General features: G+C 47.5%; 1 protein-coding gene across 4 annotated transcripts in view; it reads right to left on the bottom strand.

Annotated features, from left to right (window-relative positions):
- Smarcal1 (SWI/SNF related, matrix associated, actin dependent regulator of chromatin, subfamily a like 1) overlaps positions 1 to 16,410 on the bottom strand; it is a 91,488-nt gene that overhangs the window by 25,260 nt on the left and 49,818 nt on the right. For all 4 annotated transcript variants that reach the window (XM_029538671.1, XM_021197617.1, XM_029538670.1 and 1 more), the window contains 4 exons: positions 14,148 to 14,334; positions 12,453 to 12,603; positions 11,056 to 11,214; positions 8,558 to 8,623 (listed from right to left, as the gene is read on the bottom strand). In XM_029538671.1, coding sequence (XP_029394531.1) covers positions 8,558 to 8,623; positions 11,056 to 11,214; positions 12,453 to 12,603; positions 14,148 to 14,334 — 563 coding nt within the window. The remainder of the gene's footprint in view (positions 1 to 8,557; positions 8,624 to 11,055; positions 11,215 to 12,452; positions 12,604 to 14,147; positions 14,335 to 16,410) is intronic.

Below are 16,410 nucleotides of genomic sequence, written 5' to 3'. Positions count from 1 at the left end.
CCTGCCTCTGCCTCCCGAGTGCTGGGATTAAAGGCCTGTGCCACCAGGCCCGGCTTAAATAAATCATTTGAAGTGGGAGAACCCACTTTTAATCCAGATCTTTGAGATCTATTAATCTGGGTCATACTTTCTGCTGGCAGCCTACATAAAGAACATGGAAGAAGGGACCTTCCTCTCTCTCTGCCAACTTTCCCTCACCCTCTCGAGCAAGCCCATTCCTTCAGTGGCATTTTTGCCTACTTTTTCAGGATTCTGGGGTATACTGAACAACAGCTGAGACATCCAGCCTCGTGGACTGAACAACTACTGGATTCTCAGACCTTCCACTGGTAGACAGCCACCGCTGGGATAGCTGGACCACAGCCTATAAGCCACTCTAATAAATCCCCCCCCCCACAGATACACATACACACATGCACACACACACACACACACACACGCATACATACACACACACACACACATACGCACATGTGCGCACACACACACACCTTCACTCTAAAGCTCTGCACTCCTAGAGAACCCTGGCTAATACAGAGATGAAGTGGGGGTTGTGTTCCTACTTACTGACTGTAGCACTTTGCATCTGGCACAAAGTAGGTAATCAATCAATATACACTACATGCTGAGAAAAATTCAGAGGAAAGCTAGTTAGTGTTGCAAGGCACATGAAGTAAACACAAGGGATCCCGCTTTGGAGCAAAGAAGAGAGATCAATAGGCCTGAATTTGCTGTAGAAAAGATTTCTGAAATTCAAGTTAAATTTACCATAAAGACCCTGTTAGTACCAAGAGGAAATGACAGAGACAGTCTGTGTAGAAGCTTCTATCTAGTGTTTTAATTCTCTGTGTGTATTATATGTACATGTTCATGTGTATACAGGCGTGCATGTGTGTGATGTGTGCATGGGGGCCAAGGACCATGCCATGTGTCTATGTCTGTCATTGTACCTTATTTTTGGAGACAGGGTCGTTTATCCATCTGTCTAAGTTGGCTGGCCAAGGAGCTCTAGGGACCTGCCTGACTCTGCTCAAACCCAGGGCGAGGACCTGACTCAGGTTTTCATGCTGGGGCAGCAGGCATTTATCTCACTGGTTATTTTTTATTTTTATTTTTACTTTTTTAGGAAAACAAGTCTTTACTAACTTCACTGTATTGCAAGACTCAAGCTCCCTTTGTGATTACTAAGAACATTCGGTGATGGGACCCAGCTCCACTGACCAGGCTCAGCCTGGGTCTGAGGCAGCCTGCTCAGCAAGGGCAGGAGGGAGATAAACAGCTGGCTGAACCAACGGGGGCTCCCGGTTCCCCTCTTCCCCGACTGACTGACTCAGGCTTGACTGAGGCGGTCACATCCAGATCATACTCCTCTCAGAGAGATGGGAAAGAGAGAGATCAAGAGGAGACTGTAGCATCAAGCTGTTGTGACTGTGAGGTAAAATTCATACAGCTTTGGAAGAGACCCCACTGTGGAGCTAACTGCGTGGAAACCGCTTGTTAACCACGGAAACCTTGAGTTAATGACAGCAATACAGGGCAACCACCTGAACTGAATGTCCACAGGGAACTAAGTAGGTCTTAAAATGGATGTGCTGACTCATAAAAATAATAAATGAAGGTGTAACCATGGGAAGAAAGAGGATTCCTCCTAAATATGCAACACATATAATTCTCAAAATGAACTCTGCCGTCTCAGCCACTGCCCACACCTAATCCCATTCTGATGGCAGAGCCAGGAATTTCTCCGGCTATGATTCTCCACAGTTCATTACTGAGGCCTATAATTTCCTGCACAGTTTAACGCAGGCTCATTGATAGAGCAATGGGCATCATGAATGACATCTGTAGCACCTGTTTGTGGCTTTAGCCTACTTCAGGAAAGTAGCAGCAGACAAAAAAAAAAAAAAAAGAAGTGGCAGTTTCACAAACAGGAGAAATCTGCACATCATCCTGAACCCTCTCCCTGGGCGGCTGCTGTGCCTGCCTGGGATGGAGCCTGGGAAGAAACTGGAAGAGCATCTCATCTGTCCTGGGACGATGTAAGCTACGCTGTGCTCAGACACAAGGCTGTGGTCAACCATCTATAAGGCCTTTGTCTGTGCCCGCCCTAAAACAGTTGCTATGCTTGGTCTATCTCTGAGGAAGCCACACCTAGGAAAATAAAGATATGTAAAATGACATAAATGGATGCTACATCAAACATTGTGTAGCCGACTCCCCCAGCTAAGGAGACAACAGCTCCTAGGAAAAGCACAGTGGGGTGGCACTAAGGAACTCCTGTGTGCTCTGGGGAAGGTAATGTGGTTCACAGCAGACACTGGGGGCAGCTGGCCTTCTAAGTCTCCTCAGAGTGCAGGCTCAGAAGCTCTGCAGAGCCTCAGGGGCAAGACAAGCTAGCATGTGGAACGGAGAATGCTATGCAGTTAGCCAAAGCAGAGAAGCTACACACAGAAGCTAAAGTGTGAGCCCAGACATGCTCAGAGGAAAGAGCTAGGGTTGTTTCAAGTCCACCACCCAACAAACAGTGAGAAGCTACCACTTCCCATTCATGCCCCCTGCCACAGCTGAGCCAATAACTAGCTTTGCTGAGCTATTCTGATTGGCTATAACATTTCCGCAAGGAAATAAAATCATGTTCCCCAAAGCTGAGGTACTCCCCGCACTTTGGCTTTTCCAGTCAGGGGTTCTCTGTGTAGCCCTGTAGACCAGGGTGGCCTCAGACTCAGAGATCTGCCTGCCTCTGCATCCCTTTAATCCTGGGATTAAAGACGAGCCCCATCACATTTACTGAGTTCCGTTCTTTAGCCAGTGTGTCTCTAGCACTTGAAATAACGTCATGAGGAGGTTGCTCAGAAGCAGGTGGCAGCAAAGAGAGGTCAAGTCTGCCTAAGTCCCAACTCTCCTGACCCTGACACCGAAGACACTGTGAGCTACCGAGTTTTAACTGGCTTACAAGTCACTCTAGAACCTTCACAAGTAACGTTTGGAACCAATAATGTTCAAATAATGTCAACCCTAGTTAGGAGTCAAAGGACCAAAAATACCCATATCAAAACCAAAAGCAGGCTTGCAGCCAGGAGGAAGTGAGAATGATTCCCAGTGGGTGAATGGAAGACCTGAAAAACCTAGAGGTGTTCCTGCCATATTCCAGAGATGCTACAGGGTACCAATCTCACTGCCTGGATCTAAGTGCAGTGATCTTGTATTTCATTTTGTTTTCTCTGTGCCTGCTTGTACATCTGCACCAAATGCCTGCCTGAGGCCAGGACTGGATCTCCTAGAACTGGAGTTATTTTGCGGAAAGTTTGAAGGCACAGTGTGGACGCTGGAAACAGAACCTCTGCAAGAGTAAACAGTGCTGCTCTCTGCTGAACCATCTCCCCTGGCCAACAGGGTGCTTCTGCATTAAATCAGTATCGCTGCTCTGTGGTATGACAACGCGGATGCCACACTCCTTCTGATCAGTCAGAATGAAGACTAACTACAGGTCTAAGGATTAAACTTACCCAAATCCTATAATGAGAATACAATACAATGCAATGGATTATTAAAGTTATACTATTCTGAGTTTCAAGGTTTCTGTATAGGTATTATTAAGATGGCATACATAATAAAATTAAGTATTTTGGGGGATTTTTTTTTCTTGGAAGAAAAATCCATCTCCCCCCCCCCCAAAATATTAGACTCCAATAATTTCCCTTTGAATCCTGATTCTGTAATGAACTTGAGGAAATCAGGATGGCTTGATTCAGGGACCGTTTTGTAGCTTTGTCATTCCCCAGGGTTATGAGATCTATCACTGGACACCCTTCTCCCCTGTGGCCCGAGAAAGGCAGAGAAGGCCCTGTCTCAGAAACAGAGGGGCTACTTTTCTAACTCTGTACCCCTTCTGTGTCCCTGGAAAAGACAGTCACTGCAGTGTTGTGAAAAGCTTCTGTTTGGGTCCAAATCCAAACAGAACAGAGAATACCCATGTTGACAGACTTACATAACAGTATGCTGTGTGTAAGAGCTAGGTGGTCATTTGGAATGCTGGGGGTGATTTTCAGGATGCACAATCAGGGAGATTCATAGATATAAAGCAGGGTTGTTATAAAGCTAGGTGTGGGAGACAATGAAGTCCCAGGTAAGTGTGCTTTGTAGGCATAAGCATGGCCATGTCAAGGATCGCAGTGCCACACACACCAACGGCAAAGCCTTCCCTGGTGTACGCTCAGGGAAAAGCAGAGCTGCCCCTTGTCTCAGTACTAATGTTAAGAATACTGGCCTTTAGCTAAAACCAGTGCAACAGAACCGATTAATTATTGCTGCTTCCTCCAGATGACTGCAATCTGAGAATGTTCCCCTACAGAGACTCCCTACCGAGAGGAGCTAGCCACCCTCCTCCTACAGTTGCACACAAGCACACCTGCTTCCTCATTCAGTGGTGTATAATAAATGCACTGAGTTTTCAGGCTGCTAGTACGCACCCACCCAATCACAGCTTTTCAGTAGGAATGTCAGCTGGACAGGTCGGGGCAGCTAGATAGGGTGGCACCCACCTGTGATCTCGGCACTCGAGGGGCAGAGGCAAAAAGATGAGGAGTTCAAGACCAGTCTGGGCTATACAATGCCCTATCTCAAAAAGGAAGAAGGAAGAAACAACGACAAAGCAGGAGCTATAGGTTACTCTGCAGAGAAGAAAACACACACTTAGAATTAGGCTTTCTTATGGAAGTAAAGCATGAATCGGATGGCTGTAGCTGTCTCTGAGGACAGGAAAGTTGGAAGGTCCAAAGATGGAAGAAAAGACAAAGTCTTTATTGTAGGGTAATTTTTGTAAACTTAATCATCTAATTATTTAAAAGGGAAAACAAAACAAAACAATCAAAGCCCTAGATATTTAGCTGACTTCTCAGTTAGCCAATTATTGGAACTGGGAACTAGAAGTGGGCCTGGTGTCATACACTTGGGCTTAGAAGATGTATGCAGGAGGATCAGGAGTTCAAGGCCATCCCTGGCCGGCCTGTGATACACACAGCTTTGTCAGGGACAGAAGAAAACAAACAACAACATCTACACTCATCGGGAAACACAGTGGGGTGCTGGAGGCTTTTCTCCTTAAAAACTAACTTTGTAGCTGGAGAGATGGCTCAGTGAAGAGCACTGGCTGCTCTTCCAGAGAACTAGGTTTCATTGCCAGCGCCCACATGGTAGCTCTCAACCTAGTTCAAGGGAATCTGATGCCATCTTCTGGTCTCCATGGGCACCAGGCAAGCGAGTGGTGCAGAGCCACACATGCAGGCAAAACACCCATACACACAAAACACAATTTAAAACTAACAATAAATTAATTTTGCTATTTGACTCAACTTCCAAAAATTTCATGTACACAAAACCAACGAAACAAAACCCCACTCTAAATGTTGAAGAGGAAGGATAGTCACCATTTAGAGGAGAAGAGCCACCTCTTAGACTACACACGAGTGAATGGTGACACTTGGTCAGATGGAACTTCAGAGTTCTCCCCTGAAGGTAACGGACCTAGCAGTTCTGCTTGTGGAACCAGTCCAACAAGAGCACATTATGAATGTCCATTTATATTAAGGATTATTTGTAACAGCCAAGTGCCTGCCAATGGAGGTTACTCAGTAAAGACGATCTTGTTCCACTACTGACTTGCTAGAAAAATAGCCCAGCTGCTAAAAGTGGTCTCAGGAAATTTTAACTTTGCACCTTAATTGTTTTCTATCTTGTATTTTTACACGTTTATATATAAAAAAGAGAACCATCTTCCTTGGTATTAATAGCATAGGCAAACAGTGCTGTACAGAAGAAAGAAGTCTTATTTTCTTGGGGACAATGACACCAGTTTCTTATGATACTGACTACTGTCACCATGTACAAAAACTATGTTTAGGCCAAGGATATAGCTCAGGTCATGCTAGTCTAACATACCTACATATATGCATCACACACACACACACACACACACACACACACACTCACACACACACACACTCATACAACCCTGCATTCAACCCTACCACTACATCAAAACAAACATGTATTGTGGTATACACCTGAAATGCTAGAACTCAGGAGGCAGAGGCTGGAGGGTCAAAAACTCAAGGCCAGCCTCAACTGTATAGCAAGTATGAAGCCAATTTAGGTGGAAAACACAAAACAGCTGGGTGTGGTAGGAACTTGCCTATCTCAGCACTTGAAAGGTACAGGCAGGGGATCAAGAACATAAGGTCATTCTCAGCTACACACGGAGCTGGAAGTCAGTCTGCGATTCTGTTTCCATCAGTCAATCAGATAAACCTCCCCGACTCCTAAATCTCTGGACTTGATCTTATTCTGCTATCTGTGTGCTAAAATCTAATCGCCTCTCGGGGATTTGCTGAAAATATCTTGCTATATTATGAAAATATAAGGCTTTCCTTGTCGGTCTGTCTGTCTGTCTGTCTGTCTGTCTGGTACTGAGGACTGAACCCAGGCCAAGAATATATTCCCAAGACCCTGTGTACATTGAAGGAAAAATCGAGGGCAATTATTTTATTTCAAAATCATCTAGATTCAGTTCATAGGGTATTTGAGACCAGTGCTTCTTTAAGAGGGTTAAGGGCTAGGATGCGGGTGAGGAGTGACTTGTTCCCTATAGGATGTGACAGGGAGTAACAACTGGAAACCAGCTGAGTTGTCACAATTAGGAGGTCTACAGAGTGCTGGCAGAGACTCCCACCATGCACACCTCAGCCCCACAGCATGGGTTAGCAGGGCTGGATTTGGAAACAGCAGGAAAGGAGCTAACAGCCCAGCACAGGGAAGTCCTCACTTCCCCTCCCCCACCTCCCCTTCTTACCCCCAGGTCACTCCTAAGCATTAGGGGGAGTCTGTGTTTCAGAAGAGCTTAAGACACCTTCATGAACAGCAGCCATATCCACTCAGCCCTACTCTGCAAATGCAAAGCCCCATATAGTAGATAGCAGTTCAATAGTCATTTTAAAACATCCCTTTGAAATATACCCAGGGTATTGAAGATATGCATGCTGTTTCCAGAAGTCTGGCCATAGACACTCATTTCAGACCCCCACTGTGAGGCCCCATGCGCCCACCCAGGCAACAAACTCAACAAACCAAAGCGGTTGCTAACAAGATGTCATGTCAGAACTTAAATACAGAATTATTCTACTCTGCAGTATCTTTTGTCAACAATCAGAGGTAGAAATTTAATTTTGCTGATGCCGTAATATTGGAACCATAGTACCAAGATGTATTAATATTTTTCTAAGGAGAATATATTAAAGTTTTCCCCTAAACAGGTCACTGCCCTGGGGCGATATTTCATTTAGGTGTGTCTAGAAGCGGATACTGATATATAGAAGTTTATAATGGAGTCAAGCTTAGGTTAAAGACTTACATTTTTGATCTGGAGCATATGACATAACCTTGACTTACGGTTATTTTAAAAAATTGGAGATGAAACTACTTTTGAGACAGTTTTGTGGATAGGCAGGAAGCAGTGAGCTTGGCTAGCATTCTGAGAGTTTGCTTCCCTTAGTTCACATAAAAACAAAAGCTTGTTCTGAGCAGTAACCGCTGTGGTTTTATTTTTGTTTGTTTATGTATTTAAGACAGGATCTCTCTGTCGCCCTGGGTGTCCTGGGACTATGTGGATCTGCCTGGCGTTTGCCTCCACAGTGCTGATCGTGAGGGCATACACCACCACACCCCACTAGAGGCTGCAGTTTTCAATGCTCACGTCCTACACAGGCTGTTTAACTGAATGCCAGTTTGCTCAGTCCATGCCAAGTAGCAGTTCCCCCAAAGTCATCCATGAGCGGCTTCTCACTTGGCCACCAGGAAGCGGTTATGTTGGTACTTCCCTACTTCCTAACCTTTGAGGTTTGGAAATGGCGTTTTGGGGCTTATCTTGGAGGAGTGAGGTACAGAACACGACAAAGACAAGGACAGAACTGCATCAGAGTGTGTACTGAGAAAGACTTGACCCTGCTCTCAGGCCCACTGCTCCCTGCTGCGAAGGCAGAACTCACGGCAGCCCATGTGTGTGTGTGTGTTCAGGGGCAGGGGCAGAGCCAGGACACGAAGGAAACAAGTACCCTGCTGGCCTTCTCTAGTTAACCGCAGGCCCTGGCCAGCGTACAGGATCAGTCAGCTTCTGGGCAAGCCTCAGCTCTGCCTGAGGCTCCTCTCTGACCCACAGCCCTGGCTGCCCTTAGATAACGCCTCCCACCTTGACAGCTTTGCTACTACAAGAGATGCAGTTTCTCCTGATCCGTTTAGTGACACACTGTCGCAGGCTTCTTGTGCTGGCAGGAAGCCAAGGAGAAGATTCGGGGTCTCTTCCCATCTGAGTCTGGGACTCTCAATAGGACTTCACGTGGACTGGATTCATGGCAGGATATGAACAAGCACACAGCCCAAGGAGAGATGCCCGGTGTCAACACTGCCCATAGCTCATCAGCGTGGCTGCATCTGTTTGGCCCGCATACCCCTCCTGTCTGAGCAAGTGTCATGTTAAGGCCCTAAGTCTCCTCTGGGCCACTCTTACCTTTAGGATAGGCACAGCTGCTCGGCAGCGGGCAGTCTTAATGTTCTTGAGGAAGTGCGATTCATCCTGCAACAAACAACCACGTGGGTGAATGGGCAGTCCTTGATCCACCGCAGCCCACCTGACTCGAGCCTGGTTTGGTATCTGCCATGAGGATGCCTCCCTTGACCCATAGCTGTTTAAGGTGATGGAGCAGTACACTAGGGAAGGACCCAGACTTGGGGCAGCTTCTTTATTATACACTGTATAAGATATTGTCTCTTTCTCTAGGGCAATTTTCCACCTGGAAAGGGGGTTTGCCCCAATCTGCCCCTGGGTACGTAAGTGGACAAAACCCTGAGAGGTGACTTGCCACCTTGTGGAAAACACCTCACAACCGCGTGGCATTAGTCAGATGTGCTGAAGACCTACTGCATGCTTTCAACTGGTGTCAAGTTCTGAGGTCTCGCACTGCCCTCAGCCTTTGCAGACACGGCTGGCAGCAGACACGCTGGCATTAGACCAGACAATCATGCCACCACAGTCATGCAAACAAAGCACTATGGGAGCTGAAGAATGAGAAACAGACTGATCCCTGTCCTCTGGGGGACATTGTGTTGAAAATAATAGCATTTGATGGACTTATAGTTGTACATTCTGTAAATAAACAAACATAAAATTTGCCTTATTTTCTAAAGACAAAAGAATGATGAACATATTCCTTCCCAAAAGGGAAAATCTTAGGTTGGCACATTCTAGTTGCTTGCTAATTGACTCTGAGCCACTAAATGACCTGTCTATGGTACCAGTTTCTCTACCTATAAATACATATAATGCTATCAGATAAAATGGATATAAGTTTATCAGCTTGCTGTGTCTGAAATAAGCTAACACAGGGGCAGCCCTCAAAGCCATCCTGTTACCTAATGAGGATTCCCTGGACCAGGAGTTACTAGTGCTCTTACCTCTGTCCCTGCAAGAATCTGTAAGCTTCCAACTTGCTCCATTTTAGCTATGATTAAAAGGGGGTGGGGGTGGAGGTGGGGTGGGCTTCAAAGACACAATAGACAGAGTGAGAGGTGACCTGTCCCCAGTTGTCAAGATAGCACCCCTCAGATGCCTGGGCTACTACACTCATGATTCTGATTCATGATAAATCCTCATGAAAGTCATGAGAAAGCCATTTATAGAGAGCAGTTGCAGAAAATGTGTCAGGAATGAAAGGGAACTGGCCCTTTTAAGCGCGGGTAAAATGGTTTCCCTGCCAGAATCGACCACAAGCAGAAGCCTTATCGGTGACAGGTGTTTCTCAGAGCTGCCACTTCGTCCCTTGCTGCAGGGAAGCCAGAAGATGGCAGGCTGTTTGCTTCATCCGAGGACAAGGCAGCACTAGCGGCAAGCAGCTTGCCCTCAACCTCAAGGCTGACTGAGAGATGAACCAGGAACAGAAACGCATGAATTTCGAAGCCACAGTTTCAGCCGATGCGACTGTGGGGCAAGGTCGGATGTGCCTGCGCTGCCAGCTTGAGTGAATTAGAGGCGGCACTGCCTGGGAACACAGGTGAGAGCAGTGGCTATAGGTGGGACACCTGATACAAGGGCATGGTCAGGAAAGGCAGCCACCACCGTCCCCACATCCCAGAGCCATCGTGACCATACTGGGACATTTCTTTTACTATTTCACCTCACTGGAATGCTGCCGTCCATTCAAAACCACACTTGAATCCATGCCAAGCCCAACACAGCTCCCCCCAAGTGGGGGGACTCAGACTCAGATGACCAAAATAGCTTTGATAAAGTATGTGTCCCCGTTTGCACACACTGAGAACACAGGGTGGTTTTCATGTCCAGAACACACAACGCATTTCCTGGGGTCTGTATTCACGTCTTCTCCTTCTCTGCTCTGAGCTCCTGTGGTGTTTGTATTCGGAACCATGTCTACATATTCTACGCTGACAGCTGGCTGGCCACCAAGTCTCCCCAGATGTTCATGAAGTGTGCGGAGATGAAAAAGGAAGCCAGTGGCTGAAAGCAGCACCTTCGGCTCTGGAGGCAGGTGACGACATCTCTAAGAACAGGGATGGGGCGTGTCTTCACACCAGCTGGAAGAGAAGCACTGACTGCTGACCTGTATGGCTCTGCGTCACTGACAAGTCAGTACCAATGCAGGCACACACTGTTCCTGACACAGCTGTACTCTCTGGGACCTAGAATGGTCTGGTGTGCACATGCTGGCCTCCATCCCTAACCTCCCAGTACAGGAGGGGCAGACCAACCTCTGAACAGACTCGTCCCACCTGTTTAAAATGCTCCTCAGCAAAGTCTGGTACATAGGCTTAAGGGCTGCTTCAGGAAGGGAATAAAAAAAGAATCACTCTCTATAAAAGTAAGGCAGGGATTTCTATTGCTCTCTCTCCCCAAACCCAAAGAAGATCAAGGAGGCCACAAATTCCCAAACCTGTGGAGCCCTGCAGAGTGTCTAGACAGACAAAGTACTTCAGGGCTCTGCCATTACTCACAATAATGACGACTTTGAAAGGGGTTTTTAGCTGCCTCTCCAACTTGCAAAGAAGGTCAAAGCTGACAATGTTGACCAAGCCAGCGGCTAGGCGGCCCTTCCCGGTCACCACCACATTGATGCTCTCTGGGCTAAGAGATGGAAGCCACCGAAGAAAGGCCTGCAGGGGAAGGGACAGTATAAAGCAGTGATTCCGGCCAAGGCATCAACACACTGAGGGGGTGGGGTTGGGGGCAAGTTTAACATTCCCTGAAGACAGTCTGTCTTCACAGTCTCCTGCATCTAACACACTCTGGTCACCTCTGTCGGCCTTTAGCCCACCTTTAATTTCCTGACATGACTCTCCCCACGCCTCTGCCTTCCCCTCTGTGATCTCTAGATGATCCAGTTGGGGAAGAATGTAGCTCTTCCAAGAAAACTGCGCTTCCTGGGCACAATGAAAACATTTATGTCGCTGTTTTCTTCAAAGCTACCCACGGTCCCCCACAGTGGATCACTAGATAAACCAAGTATCCAGGAGCCTTAGGAAGCCACTGGGTGACTCCACATGGAAGCCCCAGCACTTAGGTGTCCCCTTCCCTTCGCTGGCATGTGCTGTGGCCTGATATCACTTCTCTGGTTATAAGCAGTGGCCTGACTCTTTTGGACTCTCTGAGGGAAATCTAGCCCTACAGATACATGGTGACACTTTGCACAGGTGGTGGCAGGATCCAGACCTTACCAGCCGCAGGCTGAGTGAGGTGCATCCTCTGCACTGTGGCTCTGGGGCCTTAGGAAGAGCTTAACCTGTGAAGAGACTGGCACCACACCTGCAGCATAAAGCCACAAGCTTTGGCAATGAACTGGGCCTTCCTTCACTGGATTTGCTTAAAGGGTTTTAATTATTCAAAGTTCACATCAGGCCCCCACCTATTAGGTGGTCCAAATGTACTATGCACACCACCTATGCACACCACTGTAGGGCAAACGAAACACTGAACAGAAGTCAGGAAGCTGCCTCCTTAGGAGGCAAAGTTCTTGACCCTGAGATTTTGTTTGTTTATCTGAAAAGTGGGTCATTGGGGTATCACGTCACAGGATTTGGAGAGACAAAGGAAATAAAGTCATTGCAGAAATCGGGCGCGGGGTGGATAGAAGGTCTTATTTACAAGAGCACGGAGGTACAGTATCTGCTGCGGGACTGGCAAGAGGTCCCTAAGCTAGCAACTGCTTGGCTTCCCTCCCTGTGGAGATAACACGATTCCCTGTCTTCAGGGACCAGCTTAGTTTTCTGCTGGCCTTTGACCCACACCTAAACCTTTAAAGATCCCAGGGCTTACCCCAGGGTTTGCCCGTACTGTTATTCAGATGCTCTAACCCAGGAGGCCTCTCCCAGTGATTCCGGTGCAGAGAACTAACCTGCTCCCAGGTGAAGCGCACAGAGGAAGGCGCCACCACCAGCAGTGGCCATTCCTTTCGGTAAAAAGCTGCTATGCAGATAGCTTGGACGGTCTTCCCTAGGCCCATGTCATCGGCAAGTAGCAGGCGGCCTCTTTTTGATATGGCAAAGCTGCACGCAGACAGACAGGGTAAGGTGGGTATCACCGCATGGGACATCCTGTCCGTCTTAATGTACCTGCCACACCATAGAGCTGAGGGGCCCGTCTATGCTGGGTATAACACTGACCAGAATGGGTTCTGCTCACAGTGAGACTTTTCCTAGAAAGGATAGGGCGGGAGCCATTTAGGGAACAGGGTTCGAGGAGGAGGGAGCCAGACAGGGGTGTTACAGACTTGAGTTCACTGGTGGAGGACGGAGAAGACAACAGACCACAAGAGTGAAACTGCATTGGGAAAACTTGGCCTGACCAGGAGCACAGGGGGGCAGGGAGCCCATGAGGCAACGTGCACATCCAAGGGTTTAATCTCCACTGAGAAGTGTGCCCGGGACAGACAGAAGAGTCTGGAGTTGGAAACACAGCATCTGAAGACCGCGATACAGGCTGAGGAGCAGGTGGAGCCAGCAGTGACTGGAAGTGCTGGCCAAAAGGACTGGTGGGGAGAAGATGAGAACCTGGCTTTGTCTCAGCCAAGGCTGACAGCCTCCGTGCACCTGAGGCGCTTAAGTGCACTGGGCCTTGCTAACAGTCTGTAGTTAAAGGTAGAGCCTACCGCTGTGGAGCCAGACAGGCCTGGATTGGGATCTCAGCTCTCTCACTCAGGAGCTGTGCCTCCTGATGCAACCCCGAGCGAGACTGTGAGGCTGGAGTAAATGTTACCTTCCCCAGAGAATGGGAGAAGCAGGGGACGAAGCACTACATCTTCCTAAACATTATGACCATCATCTCACCGAAGGGAGGGGAGTAATGAGAGCAGAAGCGGTGGTGAATCACCGAGCGACTGCGCACCAGACATCTGGTCCCCTGCTCCAAACTCCAGTCTTCTTTATCTAATTTGTGAAAGGTTGCTGCTGGCTCAGAAACTTAGGAATGAGCTGGTGAACAGTTCTTTTTCTTTCCTTCTTAGACAGCAAAAAACAGAAAGCAGTCTTTTCTAATCAGCTTACGGGTCCTGGAAGGACTTCAGCTGCCCTTGGCCTTTCTGTAATGGTTTCCCAGGACGCACCAACCAAGCGGCCCTCTGGGGACCAGAGGCCAGCACGCCAAGGCCAGCAGCACATGGGCCAACGGGTATCCTTGTCCCCTCAGTAGCCACAAGCAGCAGCTCCCCTTTCTGCAGCACAGAAACAGCACTTAGTCTGTGCTGTCAAACTGCGGGACACCAGCCACAAGCCCCTGGACAGAGCACCTGGCTGAGACAGGCTGAGGTGCAAGCTAAGAAGAAAGCAGAGAGTTTATTGGGAAGCCCTGGGTCTTCTGTTCCTGCACCCAGAAACCTCTTTACTTCAGCTGATGTGAACTGGGTTTCTGCGCCAGTCCTGGCTAATTCATGGACTTGGGCATCAATGGTAACAATGGGCTTTGGTGACAGCAACCTGGCTCTAATGCCTAGATGCTTCGGAAACACATGCAAGGTATTCATAGACGCACTGCAACTCCACCTGTGCTAAGGGAGGTCAAGTGAGAGACAGCAAGTGGAAGGTCAGAGATCTACCTAACTCCCTCCCTCTGAAAGGGCATGAGGTTAGACACGAGCTTGGCATCCACTCCGGAAAGGTCAGCTTCTGGCACATCTGCTTTCAGTTTGGGAGAGGTTTTTTCCATCTGAGATGCAAATGCCAGGGTCACTGTCTTGGGCAGAGGGTCCAGCTGAACTTGCTTCAGTTCACGTGACCTTGCAACTGGAAAGAAAAAACAGGGGTGTATGAGCAAGAATGCTCAAGTCTAGAAGACCTGGGGAAGGAGAGAGGGAAAGGAATTCAGTAAGAGGTGTACTGCCACATGCCATCTTATTAAAAGGGTTAAATGCAGAACATGCTGCTAGCTGAGCACTGTGACAGACAACAACCGGTGTCCCTTCTTTCTAGTCCTCAATTCCTACAGATGTGAGGGTACTCAGTCACAGAAAAGCGGCTTGGCAAACTACATAAGACTGTAAACAGCTATCCCATGCTTACAATTTTTTTTCAACCTAAGTTTTTTTCCTTTATAGCTCCATTCAAATCCAAAGACCCATATCAATTAAAATAGCATACCATTAAAAAAATCAGCTCAGAAAGACCCTAAAAAAGCAAGTCTTCAATACAGTGATTCTGGTCTTAGTTTCATTCTGACAGTTGCAAATGTTTAGGGGGCAGAAGAAACACTGTGCTCTTCAAAGAGAAACCCCTAGGTGTTCCCAGGTTAGAGCGGTTGACAGTAGTGCCACCAACAAACCAGATCAGAAAGCAGAATCCACACACAGGTCACAGACCAAGAAAAACACATACTTCCAATCTTGTTCCGTATGAAAGTAGCCATCTCCCCCTGAGAAGGTATCTTGGCTGCCATCTCTAGTGGAACAGGTCTGTCACTGGGAATGGGTATGTGTGTGCATGCACGCACACAAGCAAAGCGAAGGCTCAGGGAGTAGAAGAGCTTGCTGTGTAAATGGAACCAGAGGTTGAATCCCCAGAACCCATGTTTTTCTGTAATCCCAGGGCTCCTCCAGGGAGACGGGAGGCAAACACAGGAGAATTCCCAGGGGCTCCTAGACCAGCTTCATGTACGCAGCAGGAAAGCACAAGGAGACCCGGTATCAAAGTTAGAAAATGGGGACTCCTGAGGTTTCCCTCTGACCTCCACAAATATGCCATGGACCTGGATGCCTGCACACATACACATATACAAGTAAAAGAAAGGAAATACAATGTATTCATTACCCTGAAGGTGACTGCTCCTGACCTAGTCTCTAAAGCAGGAGTCAGTGAGCAAAGGCCTAGGTTAGTGGTTTGTGATTTTTAATAAACTTTTTTTTTTATAACAACACACCCATGCCACAGAGTAGAGTATTTCGGACAAGGACTACATGGTCCAAAGGCCTAATGTATTATCTAGACCAGTATAATTTATTTTTTACTGGTAAATTTATACTTCTCTTTAACATAGAGGCAGTCATGATCAGCTGCTTCTTAATACTTAAGGGTATTCCAAAAGTTCTGGACTACCTGGACTAGCAGGGCGCACACTGATGTGCCCACAGATGGTTGTGCCATTTGCTGCTATCTTCTGCTGCCTGGTATTTCTAGTTTATTTAAATTCTTTTTTTTTTTTTTTTTTTTTTTTGTCCTTCACTACATATGAGTGCCAGGTGCTAGAAAGATGGATCAGCAGGCAGAGGTGCTTGCCACAGAACCTGGGAACCTGTATCCAATCCCTGGAACCCACATGGCAGAAAAGTCTGACTCACGACCAGTTTGTCCTCTGATCACATGTATGTTTATGCCCTCTCCACCCAAACACAGTATATATAATAAAAATATATACATATATACACTTATGTATATATGTGTACATACACAGACACACACACACACACACATACACCCCAGTTGTTTCTGCAGTTTCCATGAACAAAATTAATAGGAAATAGATAAGGCTGATGGCTTCAATATAAAGTAGGCTGTTCCATAGTGATGTGGAAATCCACTTTCTATCTTAAATTAAATCTGAACGTGCTAATTTCTCCAAGCGCTGGGAGACTGAGCACTCGGTGTCCTTGGCAGAAGCCACTCTCCTCCCAGTTGCAGCATCTTCAGAACTGGCACGCTGGGAGGGAGCGGCCGAGAGCGGCTGGAGCACAGCCTCCATGAGCACCACACTCTCAACCCAAAGCCACCATCTCCTGCGGCTCTGCCTCCAAAGGCTCAGGCTGCCAGTTCAGCTCACTGGGTGCTTCTGAGAATCCCACCCTTTCTCCTCAGCGCTGTCTAGTGTCC

This window comes from Mus pahari, chromosome 5 (genome assembly GCF_900095145.1).
Source record: "Mus pahari chromosome 5, PAHARI_EIJ_v1.1, whole genome shotgun sequence".
Classification (NCBI taxonomy): Eukaryota; Metazoa; Chordata; class Mammalia; order Rodentia; family Muridae; genus Mus; species Mus pahari.
This window is presented reverse-complemented; position numbering and strand designations above follow the sequence as displayed.